Genomic DNA, 15074 nt, shown 5'->3' on the forward strand with positions numbered 1-15074 from the left:
GGGAATTACCATGGTGCTCAAGACCTAAGAAGGTCACGACCCAATGAAATGACTCCAAGTGACTCCAAATGACTCCAAGTGGATTGAGCCTGCACTAATGAGAAGATAATCAACCAAAGCCCCACTAAAACAGGTGAAACCATAACCAATTCCCAAAAAGGAACAGAAGACCACAACAGAATGTGGTCACCTAAAAAAAGGGGGGACAGCCCCTATAAGAAGATATTCCAAGAAGGAAACTGAAACCAGACAGTTCCAGGTGATGAAGACCAGCTGGTCTACAAGGCAGGTCCTAAGGTTTCTGCACACCTTATGCTCCAGAATTAAAGGGTTGAGAGCTCTATGACTAATAAGGTTGCACGACCTGACAACAAGGTGAGATTTACCAATGAAACCCTGAATTGGCAAATGCACAAAGGGGTGTGAAATACCACTAGAAACCCCAGAGAATTCACATATTCAATTCCATAAGATCAATGTGACTGAAGGGATAGAATGTATGGGGAGCAGCCCCAAAAGGGCAGGCAAGGATGAAGGAGAGACCTTAACCCCTGACTGGTAAGATAAGGATCACCAGTTAGAACTGAAGATGAAGCTACAAATCCTCTCCTACACCGAAGGTGTCCTGGGAACTGCCCAGATAAATCCTATGTACTATTAAGGGTTTTATATGTCTCAAGGTCCGGGCTGAGGTCAAAACTGGTAGCCAGATGTGGCACAGCTCCAGACACTGTTGTGACACATGGACTGGAGCAAGAGGTCCAAGCATTGGGAGAACCTAAGAAGACTAGGGAAGGTGCATTCATTTGTGCAGTAGCAAAGGGGAATAAAAAGGAGTAACTGATGGGGGCACAAGAGGCAAAGCATTATCTTGTGAGCCGAATGCCCTCTGCTAGAGAGTCAAACTAGCCAAGCATTTGCCAGCGTTTAAAGCCAGCGCCTGAGCTTGTAGAATAGGGGGTGCACCATCATGCAGAAAGTTTATCATCTAAGGGCTTAGCTGCTCTCTGACTTTGAGCCTTATGGGCTGTCTGAGGGCCTGTGGGGCAACTACTGCAGAAATAGAGAAGTTTGGGGCTCAGCCTACGCAGACTTCCTACATTAAGGAAGGCAACTCTCTGGCCTCCCATGACATTTCTAATGGCACTATTAGGTACAGAACCAAAGAAAGTACATCCCTTGACAGCCATATGAATTAGGTTTTATATGCATCTGCATGAACTGACCCATGCAGGACACAAGTTCAGATGCTTACAACAAGCCATCCCAACTAAAATCATAAGGCTCCATACATCTATTCCATACAATTAAAATAGGGTCTACCTTTGCAGTGGAGAGATCCAATTTGAGGGATATTGCCCATAATGCTGCAGTTTGACAGACCAATATAACTCTTAAAAGTTAGAGGTAGGGTCTGCAGGATACAGAGTGCCTTGCCGGGGCCTGCAGCTTATGCATGTATTTGCAAATGTATGCAACTAAACCCCTGTTTGTAACGCATACTGTTAGACAGGTCAATTCGGTTGGTTGCAGGTTGGTTGGTAATTCCTTGTTTTTTTTTTACATGCATTTGCCCTTCCAGTGCTCCTTGCTGTGAAGACCAGTTATAGTTGGGGGCAACTGTAGGTGCTCTGAAGACCCAAGGCTGAAGACAGCAGACTGATCCTCCAAATGCAGGGTAGTACACACTGCTTTAGAGATAATCACAGTGACTGGTGGCCCAGCCTGTTCTTGCCCTGGGAAGGTCATAGATAGACTCTACAAGGATGGAGCTGGAGTGTACTTGGAGCCTCTGGAGTCAGTTTCTGCAAGGAATTGTGTGAATCGGACCATAAAGCCCTGAGTTGCTGTGGAGGCCTCTAATGACAGGAAGGGGACTTTTCTCACAAAATAGAGCTGTGGGAGACTCTGATGAGGTAGACCCTATAACTACATAAATGTAAAAATGCAGCACTATTTTCTTATCAACACCCAATTATGGAATAAAACTATTTATATAATAGGTAAAGTAGACATGTTTGTGAAAGTGCATGGAGTGACACTCCAAACAGCTAGTGGCATTAACGCTCATTTCCTGAGTCTTAAGCCTCTCTGTGGTGAAATCAAGGGGTAGTGAGAAATTTTAATGGTGCCCAGTGGTGCAATAGAAAGAAAGAAAGAAAGAAAAAACTTATATAGCGCGGCACATGCGAACTGAATCGCTTCTGGGCGCTTGATGTTTCGTGTCTCATGACATCAAAAGAGCAGAGTTTTAATCTGTCTTCTGAAAGTCAGGTGGTTTTCCTCCAACCGAATGCTGGTTGGTAAAGCGTTCCATAGTCTAGGACCCTGAAAAGCAAACCTTCTTTCTCCTTTGGACTTGTATTTGGTTTTTGGCACCTTGACCAGATTTTGGTCAGTGGATCGCAGAACGCGATTAGAATTGTGAGGTTCTATCTTGTCGCAAAGATATTGCGGCGCCTTCCCATGGATGCACTTATGTGTCAGGCAGAGTGCTTTAAATACAATTCTGTCTTTTACTGGCAACCAGTGAAGGGTTCTCAGCGAAGGTGAGATTGATTCCCATGTCCTTTTCCCAGTCACCAGTCTGGCGGCCGTATTCTGTACGACTTGCAGACGAGCGATTTGGTACTTTGGGAGCCCGAGGTAAAGGGCGTTAGCATAGTCCAGTCTGGAATTCACGATTGTTCCCACCACGACTGCTACGTCTTCTTTGGGGATAAATGGAATAAGTCTGCGTAGTAGGCGCAACAAATGGTGCGATCCGCTGACTACTGACCCTATTTGTGCGTCCATTGTCATGAAGGTGTCAAAAATGACTCCTAGACTTTTGACTTTGGAGCTAGGGGTGATGATTTGGCCCAGAATGGGCGGCGGTGTCCAGGTTGTTGCCAGTTGACTCTTTCGGCTGGCGTGAAACATAAGAAGTTCTGTTTTGGAACTGTTGAGTTTAAGATAACTCTTAGTCATCCAGTTTTCTATTGAAGAGAGACATTTCTCTAAACTGAGATGATGATCCTTTTTGTTGCAGATGCGAAAATACAGTTGCGTATCGTCTGCATAAGAGTGATAGAGTAGTTCTTGGCTACTGATAATATCAAAGAGAGGGCGAAGATAGAAGTTGAAAAGCACCGGCGACAGGGGGGATCCTTGGGGGACTCCACATGGCACCGTGCGTTTTTCCGACGTGAAAGATCCCAGTTTCACTGTTTGTGATCGGTTTTCAAGAAAGGAGGAAAACCATGGTAAATCACCTTCTGCGATTCTGGCTACCTCGGCCAGTCGCATCAGTAACATTTTGTGGTCTACTGTGTCAAAGGCTGCGCTTAGGTCCAGCAGAACCAGGAGACAGGATTCTCCCTCGTCTGCGGCCTCGAGGGCATCGTCCCATATTTTGAGTAAGGCCGTTTCTGTCCCGTGTCCGGGACGGAAACCTGATTGAAATGGATCGAGTAGATTGTGGGTATCCAGATGCTGTTGCAGCTGTTGTACCACTACTTTCTCCATTATCTTGGAGAGAACATTTAGGCCTGTTATGGGGCGGCGGTGAGTTGGGTCCTTGGGATCCAAGTTAGGTTTTTTCAGGATGGGCTGGATTGTGCCCTCTTTCAACAGGGATGGCACTATGCCTTCCTTAAATGACTGATTTATAAGCTGTGTGATGGGAGGCGCCAGAATGTCGGCGCATTCCTTCAGCAGCTTGGTGGGAATGATGTCATTGGGTGCTGTGCTGTTCCGCAACGCACCAATGATATTTTTGGTGGTATCGATGGAGATGGGTTCCAGAGTGAACTTAGTTGATTGTAGAAGGTTTCTGTTGGTGTTTTGTAGTTGATTGAAGAGGGGGCTGAGGGGGGTATTATTTTGCAGAATACTTACCCGGATTCTTTCGATTTTGTCGATGAAGAAATCCGATAGTTCATTACAGAACTCTTGGGTGTCTGAATTGGGGACTTCAAGACATCCCGGATTCATGGTCTGGGTGACCATCTTGAAGAGTTCTCGGGGGCGGTTTAGGGCGCTGTTAATCGTCATAGAAAAATGATGTTTCTTTGCTTTGAAGATTTCTTTATGATATTGTGTTGTTATAGCCTTGTAGATGATGAGGTGATCTTCTGAAGGGCTTCTTTTCCAGGCGGCTTCCGCCCTTCTGCGCTCTTGCTTCAGTAGGGACAGCTGGTTGTTGAACCAGCCGGACTTTTTTTTCCGGATGCGGACTTTGCGTTTCGGTGCTACTAAATCGGCTGACTGTAGCAGAGCTGCATTTATGGCATCCAGTGTATCTGAGGCTGTTAACTGAGGATGAATAGTTTCGATTCGGTTTCCCAAGGTAGATTTGAAGAGTTCCGAATGGAGCTTCTTCTGAGATCTAGCCCAGTGTATTGTCACCGGCTTGGGTGCTTTTATCACTGGTGGAATTTTGGAAATTATGAAACTAATTGCATGGTGGTCTGTCCATGGCAAAGGTTCATTTCCCAAAATGTTTATTTTCAGATTTTGTCTGAAAATTAGGTCGAGTGTGTGACCTGAAGCATGCGTGGGTCCGCATATAAGTTGCTGTAGTCCTAACCCTTCCAGGTGGTCGATGCAGGCGTCCGCAATGGGATCCTGTGAGGAGTTGGCCCACAGATTGAAGTCCCCGAGCAGCAAAAGATGTTTGCTGTTAAGGGTATAAGTGGATATGAACTCCGTTAATGATGGTAGAAGCTGCGATTTTGGCCCAGGTGGCCTATAGCAGAGGAGAATGTGAACAGTCTCCTGGGGGTTAGTTTGAAGTTGAAGAGTAAGGGTTTCCATAAATGGAAGAGGATTTTGAAGGACCGGCTTAGTGATTGCAATATGAAACTTATGGATCACCGCCAGGCCTCCTCCTCTTTGCCCTATTCTGTTTTCCGTTATAATGCGATAGTTTTCTGGCACCAATTCTCCGAGAATGGTGTTGCAGTCGTCTGAAAGCCAGCTTTCTGTGATAAAGAGGCAGTCTAGATCGTTTTGTAGTAAGAAATCGTGGATTTCTGATCGGTGTTTTACTGCCGATCTAGTGTTGATCAAAGCACATGATATGTGCTTGAGCTGGGTTAAATGGTTGAAATTTTTGATGGTCGATCGTTGATCGAATCTCAAAAGTTGGTCTATTTTTAAGGCCTTTTTGGTGACGGCTGGTAATACTGTTGCGAATTGTCTCAGACCCCAAATCGTTTCTGCAGAGTATCGCAGTTTAACCATTGTTGCCAGTCACCGGGGGGGGGGGTTAATTGCAATAGAGGGAAGATTCACTGAATCCTCTCGCTTGGCCTTGGTCCAGAGGAAGGCAAAAAAACCCTGGCAGTGCTAAGCCAATTTGCTGCCGCAGGGAAAAAAATTCCTTCCTGATCCCTGAAAGGCGATCGGACGAAACCCTGGATCAAGTACTGTTTGGAATGGGGGGAAGGGGGGGAAGAAGGGTGTCACTGTAGCAGAGGAGTACCAAGATGGCCGCCGACCGGGCCACAGGCCTCAGGTTTGGGGGCTGTTTGGCTTGGTGGGTATGAGCTGGTTGTTAATCCAGGGGAGGATGGGATCCTCCAGGGATAGGGGGATGATCCCTGACAATTCCAGGAAAATTTCCAGGCTGTCAGTGCTCCTTTTTGCAGCGCACCGCTAGGCCGCGGCTAAGCCGCGGTCTTTCCTAATTGCGGCGGCCGCGAATAAGGCCTGGTCTGGCGCGGATGCGGGAAAGAGCCGCAGATCGCCAGAAAAAAGCGCTGCTATGCGCGGCGGGTGGCCGGGGTGATTATGGGTGACTGATTGGGGTGCATGCGGCTCTAAGAGAAGGTAAACAGCCGCAATTTGGATCGCTGGAGTGGCTGTCCTGAAAAGGACGGTCACTAGCGATTCCTGGGGGTGGAAAGATGGCCCTGAAAGACAGGGTCTTACCTGAAGAGAGGGGCCCACGAAGGGAAGGAAGGAGCCGGTCCTATGGGCTGCAAGTTGATTCATGCAGCAAAGATTGTAGGAGCCTGCCTGTCTGTGGTGTCTAGCTGGCTATCTGTCTGGTCCCTGGAGAGAGCAGACTCGTCGGGAAGCGTCCTACTCCCTCACTGAACTGACACTGACTGATTATCCAGCTAAGCCTTGTCAGCAATAGTGACATAGCTCCCGTATCTTAAGTATCCAAAGACAGGGTGAAGTGAAGAAACCCATAGCAACTAGAAAAATCAAATCAACTGCTTCCATAAGTCAGAAACTGTTAATGAAATCTACTTCGACTACAGCCAAGCAATGTATTTGTATGAATTCTGGAATGCATCAACATATCACTGTAAATTATTTCAAATCAATTTCCAATGAAGTACCTTTCGGAAAACAGGATTATAAATGGTGAAGTACAATTGCACATGGTGGCTGAATTCAGTATATCCATTAATGCATTACTTACACAACACTAAATATCAGTCAATAAAGCAATATTGAACTAGTGTTTAATTCCCTTTGCCATGTGTTCGGCATTGTGCCATAGAAGATCCAGTGACCTTTTATCACACAGACACACAATAGCTTTTGCAAGATTGAGACTTTGTGACTACTATATATTAGCCTGGAAGGGATGGGTGGTAAAAAGATTTAATTAACAAACTTGCATGTATTCAGCTGTAAGCTCCAACTGACAGTCTGCTCTTGGCAGGCTACGGAACTGATATTTTTCCACATTTTTGCTTTGAACTACAATAATGAGTGTGTTCAAATTAAAAAATAAAAATGAAGAGCGTGTTCTGACCTTTGGGTTTTGGATTTGCTGTCAGCCTTGCTTTGTTCATGCTCTTGGCTGAGAGAATGAAGTTCTTCTTGAAGGCGTTTCTCGCGCTCCACACTTTTCTGATAGAACTGCAGTTCTTTTTCCAAAGCCTTCACTTTGTCTTCCAAAAGCTTGAACTCATGCAGTATTAGATAACTGACACCACAGTATTTGCAGACAGTTTCATCACGGGGCATCTGGGTGACAGAGAAAGGAATGAATAGTCAAAACATTCCAGTTGTCAGCAGGGCAAAACTGTAGATGTAATTGTATATTATCCAGCATAATAAATAAAACAATGGAAGGAATAAACACAAAGTGCATATTATAGTAATTCATTGTAACCAATCAGATTTCACCATACTGAAACCAGGCTAGTGTAAGATTCTAGAAAGTTGATATGCATACTGCATGCTCTCTCTTATTAAATAGGCTTGTGTTTCATTTCACCATGCAACCATATTTTAGACTTACTTTGCAATAGTGTAGTAGTACCTGGGTGACAAACCATGAATTTTGGGTAAGGCCAAAGAATGAAGGATGATGGTGGATTAATGAATTTTTGCATTCTTTGGAAAAATGTAATTACTATTAGAGAAATAGAAGATAAAGTAGTAGATACAATAATAGATAAAGATACACAGCAAGCATAACATGTTTAGGAAATACAATAAGCAGAGATCATCCATACTGAAGTAGCTCAAATGCACAAAATATCATTCAGCCAGGTTCACTGTGTATTGCGTCACTTTAGGTCTATCTTTATTTTACAACAATACTAGAAGAGAAACTTTTACATTAGAGAAACTTCTGTAACATAAGAGGTCTTTTGTTGTGAAGCTGTTTGTTCGAGTCTTTGCTTATGGAGACATTATAAAATGCCTCTGGTCCCTGGGATGAACCTGCATTTACGGCCAAACTATTTTTGTTATTTACTTGCCTTTTGTTAATGGAAAATACAAAATGTACCCGGGAACGATGGATATATGATCTACTATTCCGAAAACGCAAAAGATGAATGCCGCGGGATTAAACATGAAAACCATTGTTGACTTTATTGAAAATAGGGGACAACGTGAGCTGTTATGAGAGGTTATCATTAGAGGAACACAGTGTTCGTGCGCTGCCACTTTTTCAAATAAGTACACTTCTACTGAACTGTCCGTTCCAGAATATATAATCCGATGCACTGATCCAAAAGCTAAAATTAATGTTAACACTGTGCGGTCTATTCTTAAAAAGTTCACCCGTTTTCTTGCTGTGTTTCTTGTTACATTTGAAGAGTCAATGGCATATAGATTAGGGTGGCCCAAAAGTTAGATTTTTTCTCAGTTTCAGGCATGTATCCCTTTAAAATTATATGCAGTTCAACCCTAATAAACAGGTTCTACACAGATGAGTAAAAAACTAAAATCTGACAGTGAACCTTGGGGATCAAGCTCAAACCCTCAAAGTGATCAAAAGTGGTATTGCACGTTATAATTTAATATTGTATATGAAAAAACATGGAACTCAACGATCCTTATCTGAAGAAAACAATACCAGTGCCATGACTGGAGGATTCTACATAGCCACTTGTACTACAAACAAGCAGTCTTCCATTTGCTCAAGCCTGGAGTTTCTGTAGCCTTGAAGATAAACACGTTATTGAAAATCAGAGATGAACATTAAGAAAGCTTCTACCTTATCATTAATGAGGAAAATGGTTAAATCTAAGAAAAAGACCATGAAACCAAGCAACGGAGCTTGGCTTAATCAAAAAAAGTGGGCGTCTCACCAGTCATAGTTGTAAATTACCATAGGAAAACATAAAGTTCACTAGAAAATAAGACATTTTGTGAAAAAATAAATAGAAAATGGCAAGTAAAGCTAGCCTGTGCAGAAGTCACCAAAATAAAGATGTTGGGATTTGTTTCATAAAACACCTAACTTTTGAACCACTTGTCACAATAACCACTCTTTTTGAACTATATATTAGTATATCCTTCTAGTAACTAGAATTTCCCTTTTTCCCCCATATAAAAAAATATGCAGAACTAAATGTCTAAGCAATGAGGGAAGAGAATCATTAACCATGCTGATAGAAATTTGAAACTTGGTGGGCCCATAGCAATCAATAAGGTTTCATCCTTTAGGTTCAGAACAATGTAAAGTGAATATTTAATTTACCCATTTAGTGCAAACCAAGAGGATCACTTAACTGCTGCCCTGCCCAGCTGAACATAGCTTGCCTTCACTCTCCTGTCATTGAAACAGACCACTTTCAGGTATCGACATTATTAATTTCCCTTCTTACTGGTTCTTGAATACTAGCTACATAAGCACCCAGCACTATCACATAGGGGCAGGAAGAAAGTCCTCAGCCATGATAAGGATAAAGGGCTTCCTCTCTTTGCTTGTGGCAGCCATACAAAGTGGCAGAGAGAGAAAAGAAGATAATTAAAAGTAGCTGGGAAGAGTGGCAGTAAGTGGAACCTCTTGCGCTTCAAGCTGATAAAAAAAAGCACAGGGTGGTAGGTTTTCAGGTTATCTTTGATGTGTATGTCCAACAAGCAAAAAAAGCACAAAGATATAGGGAATCCCAGATGGGGGTGAATGGTGAATAAGAACATGGAAACCTTAATGAATAGACATTTGAACCTTAAAGCCCACTTTAACCCCCCCCCCCCCCCAGTTTAAATCAGCTAAATAGAATCCAGGTGCATCAAAACAAAGCCTTGAAGTTAATTTTTTTCTAAATCAGTAGAGAAACCTGCGCCCTGACACCAGCTGCAGAGTGGGACCCTTGTGGGGAAGCAGTGAGCTCACTGCAGAGGTCCTACATGTGGCCATTACTGAGCCTGACCTATACATCTGCAATCAGCAAAGCCCATGCTCACTGCTGACTAAAGCTCTGGGTCTGATTCAGTAGGGGTATGCAACATGCCTGAAAACGAGAGGGCAGTGCTTCCCCACAGAGAGCAAGCACCCCACTCTGAAGCTGCTGGCACGGGGCAGGTTTTTCTACTCAGAATGTGGCTGCTTTCTAAAGAAATCAAACTAAGACTTTTCACACCATTTGTTTTGATGCATCTGGAATGTATTTATCCGATTTAACTCAGGGCTTAATTGGGCTTTAACTTTAATCTTTAATCTTTTAACTGTTAAAAAGTAAAAGGCAGGATTAGAAGAATGTATATCTAAAACAGAATGTATTACCATCTGAATTTCCTCTGGTAATGGATGCACAGGCGTATGTTTTTCCATGTTGTCAAATTATTCTTCAAGTGAACCTGCAATCTAGAGACAAAACAATCAGGTTAGAATTGTAGGCTGAATCAAGCAGATTGAAATTCGTTTTTTAAAACTCTCTCTTATTTTCTTATGAAGCCAGATTACTTTGCCAATGTCTGAAAAAAATCAATAATGTATATACAATAAAATAAAGATTATGGGCCAGATCCACGTACAGCGGCGCATCTCTGCGCCAGGCGCAGCGTATCAAAGATACACTACGCCGCCGTAACTTATTTTTTTTTCCGAATCCTCAAAGAATTTGCGCCGTAAGTTACGGTGGCGTAGTGTATCTTTGACAGCGTAATGGCGCGGCATTCTAATCTCTGTGATGGGGGCGTGTCTTATGTAAATACGTCGTGACCCGACGTAAACAACGTTTTTTTTTAACTGCGCATGCGCCGTCCGTAGGGGTATCCCAGTGCGCATGCTCGAAATTAACCCGGAACAAGCAAATGCTCACGACGGTGACATCATTCTGCGCAAATCCCTATTCGCGAACGACTTACGCAAACGACGTAAAAAATTCAAAATGCGAGGCGGGAACGACGGCCATACTTAACATTGAGTACGCCACCATATAGCAGCTTTAACTATACGCCGGAAAAAGCCGAACGCAAACAACGTAAAAAAAATGCGCCGGCCGGACGGACGTTCGTGGATCGCCGTAACTAGCTAATTTGCATACTCGATGCGGAATTCGACGGAAACACCACCTAGCGGCTGCCGAAAAATTGCATCTAAGATCCAACGGCGTACGAAGACGTACGCCTGTCGGATCGATCCGAGATGCCGTCGTATCTTGTTTTGTAGATACAAAACAAAGATACGACGCGCAAAATTTGAAATTACGCGGCGTAATTCTTTTGTGGATCTGCCCCTATATATATAGATACAGAAGGGGCAACTGCTGAAATACTGGGGCACGGACAGCATGTGCAATTAGAAAGCTAAATGATCACTACGCAAACATGGCACAATTACGTAACCTTTTTTTTTTATATACTGTACATGCATGTCTATCTATTTATTATTAATAAAATGAAACAATGTCTTACATCTTCACAAATAATTAGGATCCAAGTAAGAACTCCTGCATTGACTGCTGACATGTGATAAAAGGAAAGAAGCCAGTATGGGAGGTACAAGAGCAAATAGGCACTCGCCGCACAACAACAATACCAGTCCCATACTTTAGATGCTAAGGATATAACTAAGGAGTAGAGCACCACTTTAGAAGATTGGAGATGTGGACATTGCAGAGGTATTTTCTCTTTACTTTACAAGCGATATTTTTTTTAACATTTTAATCTAGAACTGGTATTAGGGGAAAATCAGCACGTTGATGATGTCAACATCAACATTATGCCCTCTCTATCCTTAAAATGGATGTAAGCCTTCACATATACCCAGTGAAGTGAAAAGCCTCAGATGATACACAGAGATGAAACAAATCTCCCAAAATAAGTTATACATGTATATCTACTGTATTCAGCTTTCTATATTCTTTAGAAAGTGCACGTCGTGTTAGAAATGTTTCTTCCTGTTTCAGCAGTGGGAGGGAAGTCTGGGCTTACACAGTGTGACAGCTGATTGGAGGAAAGACACCCCCCCTCCCCTCCACATAGTCAGAGAAACAAAGAAACTTGCAGAGCTGTGCTGCGAATAGACAAGCTCTATGCTTATCTGTCTCTAAGTAACCTTAACAACAGACATTTACAGCTGCTTTTATCTTCTGTGTCGGAGAACTTGTCAGAAATGGCCATGCTGATAACAGAAGAAAAGAGCAGCAGAAAGATGCGGGACTTAGGGCTTTGGAGAAAGATAATTAAACACTACATATATATATGTGCCCAGGTCAGATTTCATGAATGGGGTTTACATCCACTTTAAAGAGAACTGCAGTCTGCAGACATAATTTGTAATAAAAACATCTTTGCCATTCTGAAGCTTCCCTCCAGCAACTTTGCATATTCGTATATACTGTGATTCTGTACTTGCCAATACTATGCTGCAGAAATCTCCCTCCACTGAGTCTGGCTGCAACCATTTTAACTGTGGGCAGCTGAAGCTGCTGCCTGTTCACTTCCTGGATTTACACAGACACACAGAGGCACACCTCCAGCTCAGCAACCCTGCAGCTCAAATTGGCCCTCTTATGACTCACCCCCCCCCTCCTCGCTTCCTGGCAAACTCTCACAGAGTGAGAGAGAGCTGTGCATGATGTCATAAGCCTGGGCTAATGACCAGACAAGAAAGAGGAAATGGGCTGTATAAATTATTTACTGGCAGAAAAAAAATGTTTTACTACCCAATTTTAAAACAACAAGGGCAGAAGATTGAATAGATGGAAAGTTGAAAAAAATACTGAAGGTCTGCATTAAAGCGATTGTAAAGCCTTGTTTTTTTTGTTTGTTTTTTAAATAACAAACATGTCATACTTACCTCCTCTGTGCAGTTGGTTTTGCACAGAGCAGTCTGGATCCTCCTCTTTTCTGCTCCTAGCCCCTCTCTCATTTTAGTGCCCCTCACCCAACAGCTTGCTACAGGGGTGCACCCAAGCCGAGTCAGAGCTCCATGTATCCGTTCAGACAAGGGACCCCACCCCCTCTCTCCCCTGATTAGCTGACTGACTTTGATTGACAGCCGCGGGAGCCAATGGCACTGCTGCATTGTCAGGAGGAGTGTCCTGGATGGCTGAGGGGATCGTGGACATCGCTGGAGAGAGAAGGGGCTCAGGTAGATAATTAGGGGGAGCTGCTACAAACAGAAGTTTTTTTTTTATCTTAATGCATAGAATGCATTAAGATAAAAAACCTTCTGCCTTTACAACTCCTTTAAGGAGCAGACGAGCCCTTCCTGGCAATACATTAGTCACCAACATCAGCAGTTTGGTACTGGTTGCTTTTGGCTCAAAGCTACTAAAATAAAAAAATAAAAAAAATAAAAAGAGAGAGATGCCCTACCTTGCCCCCCACTCCTACAGTAAACCTCCCTAATGCAAGCTAAACTCCATGGCCCGGATTCAGATACATTGGTGTATCTATGGGCGGGCGTAACGTATCTCAGATACGTTACGCCGCCAGAAATTAGGGCGTAAGCACTGCCTAATTCAAATGTGGATAAGGGGGCGTGTTTTATTTAAATAAATTGTGACCCCACGTATTTGACGCATGCGCCGTTCGTGAAAGAATCCCAGTGCGCATGCTGGAAATTACGCCGCAAATCATCAATGCTTTAGACGTGAACGTAACTTACATACAGCCCTATTCGCGAACGACTTGCGCAAACGACGTAAAATTTTCAAAATTCGACGCGGGAACGACGTCCATACTTAACATAGGATACCCCTCATATAGCAGGGGTAACGTTACGCCAGAAAAAGCCTAACGTAAACGACGTAAAAAAATGCGCCAGGCGGACGTACGTTTCTGAATCTGCGTATATACCTAATTTGCATATTCAACGTGGAAGTCTAGGGAAGCGCCCCTAGTGGTCAGCGTAAATATTGCACCCTAAGATACGACGGCGTAGGAGACTTACGCCGCTCGTATATAGGCAACATTGAGGTGTATCTGATTCTATGAATCAGACGCCGAGATGCGACGGCCCGCACTCAGAGTTACGACGGCGTATCTGGAGATACGCCGTCGTAACTGCTTTCTGAATCCGGGCCCATTTTTGCATACTATTTCTGTGCTGGAATCCTCTACAGTCTACACTGAAGGCCAATCCTTCCTGCACAAAAGATACTAGCGTCGTGATCCCGGCACCAGAATCTACCACTTTAGATGGTGGTTGAGGGTGCAGTCCATCTCCCACTTAAAGTGTTGCTGTGCAAAGGATTACAGGAGGCTGCTTTTGAGGTGCCTACACTAGTTCTGCGTAAAATACATTTAATTATTCTTATTGAATACATAACTGGTAACTATAGTTGTAGCCAATAAGAAAGCTGGACGTAACCCACATCCAGCATCTGCACTGCATCTGGTGAACAACAAAAGTAAATAGGACCTGCAGAGTCAGCACCCTCAGAAAGTACCACAACATAAAGCAAAGGCTTTGCTAAGCGCTTACGTGTGTTAAACTATTTGGTTTTGCATCCAGACCAGATGTACTGGACTGCTGGTGTTAGGAACACACACACAGTACTTCCTTTTAATACCAACACATGCAGTCTTACGCTGCATAATTCATATTGGTTGTCTCTTGTTTTCTTTATAATTCTCTCCATGTTTACAGACAGCTTATAACACGGCAGATATCTTCGTGATAGAAAACCAGATTTCTTTAAATGAAACAAGCTGCCCTGGTATGGCACAACAGACCTTATTTATCACATAAAAAGAATGAACTCCACCATTAATATTACGTGTTATAATATTTCTTGATACATCAAAGAGCACAGCTGATATTAAAACTAAAAGACTAAGAACTAAATCTGTGTCTGTGGTTCATAAGCTCTTTGCCAGACTGGTCTCCTCCAGCACTGACAGGTCCATTCTCGCTGTTGTGCCATCTTGGCTGGCACTTCTTCTGGACTGGAGTCTGGCCATTGGGCAGATATCTTGCATACGGTCTTCCTGCCACATGGCTCTATTCTTGTTGTCTTATATACAGTATGTCAGGAGTGACCTGGTTGCGTACATTGCACTGAACTTCAAGAAATTTGTGAAAACTGTAAAAAAGCCAAAATTAGGTAAAAATCACTTTAGCTTTTAACCCCCTATAAGCAAGGTGTTTTGTGAAACACTGTAATTCAAGATAAATCGGAACGCTTCTTGCTGAATAAACCAAGTCATTAAAAGCCTGGGAATTGGCCCATGGACAGCTTAGGAACTCATGGGTCATCTCATGTATTCTGTAAGAATGAGCCATTGGGGAGTGATATGATTCTGAGAACAGACATGGGAGAGCTTAGCGGTCACATATGCAGTCCCAGGGAAGACCAGAAAATTCCCTCACTTAATATTGTAAAAATGAAGTGATAGATGAGGGAGAACGTGTATGCTTTACACTTATGCAC

General features: G+C 43.3%; 1 protein-coding gene across 1 annotated transcript in view; it reads right to left on the minus strand.

Annotated features, from left to right (window-relative positions):
• LEKR1 (leucine, glutamate and lysine rich 1) overlaps positions 1–15074 on the minus strand; it is a 279264-nt gene that overhangs the window by 239077 nt on the left and 25113 nt on the right. The window contains exons 2-3 of the mRNA XM_040349234.1: positions 9974–10054; positions 6758–6972 (exon numbers count right to left, since the gene is read on the minus strand). Of these exons, the coding sequence (XP_040205168.1) occupies positions 6758–6972; positions 9974–10021 (263 nt within the window). The 5' untranslated portion in view covers positions 10022–10054. The remainder of the gene's footprint in view (positions 1–6757; positions 6973–9973; positions 10055–15074) is intronic.

The sequence above is a fragment of the Rana temporaria genome, chromosome 4 (genome assembly GCF_905171775.1).
Source record: "Rana temporaria chromosome 4, aRanTem1.1, whole genome shotgun sequence".
NCBI classification, from domain to species: domain Eukaryota; kingdom Metazoa; phylum Chordata; class Amphibia; order Anura; family Ranidae; genus Rana; species Rana temporaria.